At 39.2% G+C, this 7,130-nt stretch overlaps 1 protein-coding gene across 1 annotated transcript in view; it reads right to left on the bottom strand.

Annotated features, from left to right (window-relative positions):
- LOC102312836 (TRPM8 channel-associated factor homolog) overlaps positions 1-4,044 on the bottom strand; it is a 10,037-nt gene extending 5,993 nt beyond the window's left edge. Inside the window, exons 1-6 of the mRNA XM_042216945.1 lie at positions 3,831-4,044; positions 3,171-3,234; positions 2,051-2,801; positions 979-1,195; positions 145-439; positions 1-50 (exon numbers count right to left, since the gene is read on the bottom strand). Of these exons, the coding sequence (XP_042072879.1) occupies positions 1-50; positions 145-439; positions 979-1,195; positions 2,051-2,700 (1,212 nt within the window). The 5' untranslated portion in view covers positions 2,701-2,801; positions 3,171-3,234; positions 3,831-4,044. The remainder of the gene's footprint in view (positions 51-144; positions 440-978; positions 1,196-2,050; positions 2,802-3,170; positions 3,235-3,830) is intronic.
- Between the last annotated feature and the right edge of the window lie 3,086 nt (positions 4,045-7,130).

The following is a 7,130-nucleotide window of genomic DNA, read 5'->3' as shown; positions in this document are numbered from 1 at the left end:
GATTGTTGCTCCCAACAGGCTCAATCCCATTTGATTTAAGATCTTGTTTCCTGAAAGACATTAAAACAAATCTGACTTAAAATACTCTGGTGTATTGTTGGAGATGTCACACTAATCAGATGCATTGGTTGTGCACTTTCATACCTGAGAATTCTGTAAGTGGATTTTGCCCACTATGTGTCTGTGCCCAGTACCAGGCATGTCCTCCAATCAGCAGGCCTCCTCCCTCTGCCACAAAGTTTTGGATTTCCTCCAAATGCTCAGTGATATACGCTTTACACACAAACACGCTGTGGTCTTTCCTGAATTTTGTCTTCTCACACTTCAGCCCTGACTTGCTGAGAATATTGAGTGCAGCATCTATATTCATGACACCTACAACCCCTCTGCGGCCTTCATCCAACCAGTGAATGGCATTTTGCCAAAATGGAGCCATGCTCTAAAAGAATAGAAGGAAATCAGGAACAGATGCAGTCATGTGTACATAAGATGTATAAAAATTGCATCAAAACAGCAGAAACATCTCCTTTTTAACCATTATAGGTCTGCTTACCACTGACTCCTAACTCTAACCCTATCACAATACACAATTTATGTTATCTGCAATGTTTGCTCAAAGTCAGGGAGAAACACAATAAAAACAGTCATACATCCATTCCGAGTTGCACAAACTACTACTACTCACATTTTTAACCCTCTGAGGCCTGAGTCATCATCAGTGGAGAACCCAACCCTAACCTAAACTTTAACCTCCATCCCTCTATCCATAAGAATAGCTTTGTTTTAAATTAAATTATTCACCCAAGTCTTGGCAATCAGTTAACAAAGAAACTATTCATTACAGTGACACACATAAGAAACCTTCTGATGCAAATCAAACTTGTAAAATCAGAGGAAACCTGTTCATTCATAGGTCCGAATCACGTGCTGATTCTGACCTATGAGTGCTTGGAAAGGAAGACCAACTCTCACATTTACCTCAAGTCCCAGAAATCCTTCATGTGTAGCCACAATCACTCGTCCCTGTCCATAGTAGCCTCCTGCCAGGAACGCCCGTCCATCACCTGTGGTCGCGATGGGAAATGCTAGCGGTCCATGGACTAAAACCTCGGAAGCAGTTAAATTAGACGGGACCTGGAACTCTGAAACCCCCTGGAGTAAGAACTGCAAGTCGTCTTCAAAATCCTTACCCAAGCTGAAAGGTGGAAGAGTCATGATAGGAATGAGAGACACTGTTAAGAATAATTGTGTAAATTGCATTTTTTTTATCTGTTTTTGCATGTTAAGAAAACAATTAACCAACATACGAGCAAGTTTAATTTTTACATTTTCAGAATGGATACAAAAAGCACCACTGAACAACACAGGAATACATTCCTGCCTGTTGCATCTCCCTGTACAACTCATCCACCTTAACACACTGTATACTGCATAGCTACACCCTTTTTGCACATGCTCTTCTTTCTTATTCAGATATTTAATCAGATAGTGACTTATATGTATGTATATATTGATATATATATCATATATGTCTATATCTATCTATTAGCTATATATATATATATAGTATACTTATATGTATATAAGATATATTATATGTGTGTATGTATATTTGTTTTATATATTGTGCTATTTTCTTACTGTAGTGTATTGTCTGTCTTTGTTACTGTTTGTACCAGAGCACTGTAACCAAAATAATTTCCCCTAGGGATCAATAAAGTATTCTGATATTAAATTAATAAATATGAAACATAAAATTGATTTTCCTACTGTTATTATAAACACAGTCCTGCAAACATACAGTCCTTTTGCAAATTCACAGGTGCTGAGTTTGACATCAATAGATACTTTGTTTTATTGCTTAGGCAGAAAATGTCAAAACTGATAAATCCATGTAAAATTATGTAAAAGTTTACATTAAAAATTATATTTTTTTAAAACTCTATATGCAATCTATAGTAGTTTGCAATTTATTTCATGTTATAGTTAACTTGTGGGTTTAAACTAACAGTAACAATAACAACAAAACAGAACTACGTTAAACACTCACACCACAGACATCCAGGAGGACGGGATCTGAGGGTAGACAGGCAGGTTCTCCACTTCACCACAACGCTCAGTGAAGTAGATTCCTGCCACTCCCGACACTTTATTCCCATCAAACTGATGCAGTGCGTTCTCTTTGGGGTGATCTGCAGCCCAACTCCACGCCTGCCCAGCTATCAGCACCCCTCCTCCAGCTTTCAGAAACGCCACAAGCTCCACTGGGTCTGAGCCCACGCTGTAGGCATCGGTCACATAAACACCAACTCCCTGTTTGTCACTGAAAGCTCCCACAACTTCTACTTGGAAGCTGGATTTTTGGAGGTTATTAGCAACTGCACATACACTTCTGTGCACCCTTACAGAGAGGTTATCAGAGCCATCACCTCTCAGCCAGGTCAGAGCATTTTCTACCAGAGCAGGAAAGGCTGTCAAGTAGCCCTCATGACCCAGGACCACAATCCTTCCACTGCCGTACAGAGAGGCAGCCATCAGCACCTGACCTCGACTGTTCATTGCTAAAGGAAAAGCATGGTCTCCGATCAGGACCAGGTCACTGGGAACACAGGGTCCCTGTAGGTCCAGCTCCTTCATGCCTCTCATCAGGGACATGTAGGCCTGTTCATGTTGGCTTTTGAACAACTGGTTAGATGACATAGTGTAGAGGATTTTTACTCTGAAGACTGAATGTCGAGGGCAAGTTGTCTTAACAGATTTGATTTCAAAGTATTTCCTGCATCAATGTATGCCAAGGTGACCTGTGGAAATAGGGCAGAAAAAAAATTCATTGTTTTTTATTATTATTCCAGCACACGTATTCACTTGAGGTGAAACAAAAATTTGCACTCACACAGCAGTTAAAGTAGGTAATATATGCAAAAACAAGAATCATATCCACGGTGTAGTGTGAATAAGATAACAAAAATAAACAAATAAATAAAATGAAAGTATGACTAATGCCTCATAAGTCATGACAAAACATTACAGTAAATAAAGCTGATTCAGAGATAAAAAGTTAAATAGCTGCTTTCCACTTGGTACAACCAAGACCCAGATTTTACATATCTCGTTACTACTAAACAACTTAAAAAAAATAAATGCATTCTTTTATTTAATAATATTTTTACCTGCAAGATGACTTTCCGGTGCAGCTCAAGAGTTTTTCAAAGCAGGTGACACAAAGAGCTCTACCTGACAGAATAAAGAATGTGAAAGTGAGTGCCTATTTGAGGAGTTGAGGAGATCATGAGTGGTAGGTTACGATGAGGACAGCCCACAGACGGGCTACTGAGCACAGCAAAAAAATAAACAGAAGCATGGAAAATGACAGCAGTATGTCAACATTCCCATTGTGTGAATGTTGTAATTACTGATACACCCTAAACGAGTATGAAGCCCACAGAGAAACCTGCTCATCCAGCCATCTTTAGTAACTAGTTGTGAACGCTAAAGGGCACAGCGCAGAACTTTCTGGAGGTAAAATAAACAGAAGAATGTGGTGTTTTTAATTCAGTGTGTTTTGCACCATATCAAATTATTGCATCTTTCAGCATTACCATAGCGGGATAGCATAGCGTGATTACCCTTTATCCGTTCATCGTTAGGCTTTAGACTAAATGTTTGGATAATAAATAGTGCTCACTATTTTGCCACACTGAATTAGTCTTCAGACGAGCTTTTAGCTCAAAATGTAACCAGGACAATGTGTTACTTTGTCTTCTTTCCGTATCAACTTTTTCTCCCTGCCTCGCCCATTACAGGACCTGAAAACCAAAATAGTGACTCACCAATGCAGATGTGTTAAATATTTAACTCCTTCGGTGAGTAGCAAATAACGACGTCTTATTACATCCAGTGAGAGTATTATAAATACACATTGTTGTTATATTACACGTGTCAACAAAGACAGAGTCCAAAAATGAGATGGAAATATTATAATGTGGTCCAGTCAGCAGAAGTTTAGAATGTTGTTGCGCTTTTCTTTCAGATAACACGGTACGGGTGCCGAGTGACTCAGAAAGCCAACGGGATAAAGTTTTCTTTATCCTGCAGTTTTTCACCATCTGACTGCGCAGCCCAGCACAAGTTTTGCTATATTAACAAACTATCGCACATCGCACATCAAGTGATTTCAATGCTGACTCCCAACTCTGCACGTGATTAATGTTGGATAATATTGCTGAATATTTTAGAAAAAAAATAAACCTAGACTGTAAATACATAATCATAATCTGGCCTCACACAGGTCCCAAGAGGGTATGCTTATGGGGGGGTCCTCAAAATATTTGTAAGGACAAACAGCAGACCATGTTGAGATATGCAGTATTCAGCTAATGGCTGTTTGGGAATCACGGTATTGATGCAGCTACAATATAACAGTATTTCAGAATGAAATGAAGTCTTTCACTTTTTTTCTCTCTCTTAATGGAAAAAGATAAAGTGGATTATTATTGAAGCTGTTTCAGATATCAGTGTAGTGAAACTAAAGACTAAAGTTCTTTTATTATAAAGTCTGACCTCTTTATTGCAACCCAACATAATGCAAACATGAAAATACAGCAGCAGAGCAAATGAGTTTCAATATTATGCTTATTCACATAAAGAAAATCCACATTTCTAATAATATAAGTGTCCTTATAAAAATCCTGTGTCCTCATAAAAGACTACTATTTTTTAAGGAAAGGGTTGCAGTGAACGTATTCAGTAGAGCACAGTGTAAGGCAAGTGTATTGCGTTGTATGTTATAGTAGTGCAATGTCTTGCTATGATTTCAGCCCTGTACAAAACAAAGGCAAAGATCCACTCTTGTTATCATCGAATGTCTAGTCTACCTGGCAGTAAGTGAAAGCCTACTGTACCTACCCCGTACAGGTACATAAGGGAAAAAAAATTCAAACTGAATTCAATAACTACAACCTCACCACATCATTTAGAATAGAATAGAATTCAACCTTATTGTCATTGCACATGCACAGGTACAGGGCAACGAAGTGCAGTTTGCATCCATCCAGAAGTGCTTTAGTGATATAGATATATTACAATATATATTAGCAATAATATAGATATGTAAGTATATTACAGAAATGGGTCTATTATGGTATGTTATAATGTACGCGGTATGAAGTATGTTGTGAATATTCTATAACTATAAGTATGTACAGGCTGTAGTGAGTACAAGCTATGTACAGGATTTGTTTCTCTATTCAGATACTCTAATAAATGTTGTTGAAACAGAACACCAGACACCAAATCAGTTCACCGTGTTGCTCATCATTCACTTCAAATTAAGATATTGGTTGAAGACATTTCTCTGCACACTGCAGTGGTTTGAGGTTTAGTCATACTGGGTCATGGGGTGATCGTTCCAGGAAGGCAGCTGGGAGAGCTTCCCTTCAGTGGCTGTTTCTATTGGCCAGCCCCAGGCCTTAAAGAAGCCAGTCAGATCCATCCCCACAGTCTGGGAGAAGGTCTCAGCATACAGATTCATTTTTCTTTTCTTGTCCTTGGGGATGTCTTTCATGTGATGATACGCAGTAAACACCTTCTTAAAGGCATCCCAGCCAAACCTTTCCTGGAGCTGCAGATGAGGAGACAAAAATCAAAATGCTGATAATCATGTTATGTCTAATAAAGTGTTCATGTCAGGCTTATTTCTGTTTGTTAAGATACTGTTTTAATTCTGTCTCCACACTTTCTTGATAGTGACTTGATTTAAAATATATCATCTTACAGTTTCTGGAACTCGCCTTGTTTCACACTCTGCTTTCAGTTTTGCATGCAATCATTTTTTTCCAGTGAAAGCAGGTCACTCCAGTGTGGACAAAGGACAGTTTCTCTACAGAGTAGAATTCTCTCACCTGCATATATGTTTCCAGAGCCACCCACATGCTCCAGCTCTCAAGTTTCCTGCCTCCTGCGACGTAATCCTTGGCTCGACTTTGTCGTTTTGCTGCAGTCATAGCTCCATGAGCCTGCATTGAATAGTATGGAATAAGGTGACTGTTAAGCATTTTACTCTAAGGAAAACAGTGTTAAGTCTTCTGTCCTCATAGGATATCAAAAAAAGAGTTATGCTTTCTAAAACTGATTGATATAAAAAGCATCACAATTCAACAAAAGCTTTTCTGGCCATTGGTCTGAAAGACGCATGTGATTTACTCCACCTTCTCCCTCTTGATGCCCAGCACCTCTTCATGCACATACACTGACCACAGGTTGCATGTACACTCTGTGGTGTGTGGTGGGAACTCCCAGCAGCCTCTCTGTTGGTTGTGTCCCATCTCGTGGATGGCACCCCACATGCCTTTACCTTTTTTAACGTCAACCAGGTTAGCAGCTGAGCTTTTTTGTACCATGATAGGATAACCTGCATGCATAAAACCTGAACAGAAAAAGGAGAAATGAACAGTAGTACAGTGATGATTCTTATGTAAAAGCAAACAAACAAGCAAAAGTATGACATGATTATGGTTTTTCAATGCAACAGTCCAGGGTCTACTCAGTCTTTTGCCGTGTGACAGCTGGGATAGACTCCAGTGGATGGTTGCATCCACTGGAGGCCTCAGGGATGCCCTCAGGGATTTCAACCAGAACCAAAAGTAGAAGGAAAAACTGTCTGATGAATAAGCATTTAGAGCTCTAAAGCCTGAGCTTTCAGCCTACAGGGATTAAGCGTACACACGCTTACTTCATTTTCTCAAACTTGATAGACAGGTAAAGCCAGCATTGTAATTGTATATATGCACTATTTTGCCAAAAGTATTTGCACGTCTGCCTTCACACCCATATGAACTTGAGTGACATCCCATTCTGAATGAGTGCTTTGCATTGTGCTTGGTGATGAAAAAAGCATATACTTAGGGCTGGATCAGGTGACCCTGAATCCTCCCTTAGTTATGCTGCAATAGTTTTAGGGTGCTGGGAGATTCCCATGATGCCTTAAATATTTCTCCTCTACTCACTCTTTTCACTCACTATATGTTAACAGACCCATCTACATTGAATCCTACTTGTTATCAGTCGCTGGCTCTCTTTCACAGCATGTTTCTTTATCCTGTTTCTTTTTTTTAATCACAACAACTGGTCAC

Source organism: Haplochromis burtoni, unplaced genomic scaffold (assembly GCF_018398535.1).
Source record: "Haplochromis burtoni strain Fernald_Lab_line unplaced genomic scaffold, NCSU_Asbu1 Contig_1387, whole genome shotgun sequence".
In the NCBI taxonomy this organism is placed as follows: Eukaryota; Metazoa; Chordata; class Actinopteri; order Cichliformes; family Cichlidae; genus Haplochromis; species Haplochromis burtoni.
Note: the sequence above shows the minus strand (reverse complement) of the source record. Positions and strands in the feature narration are given on the sequence as shown.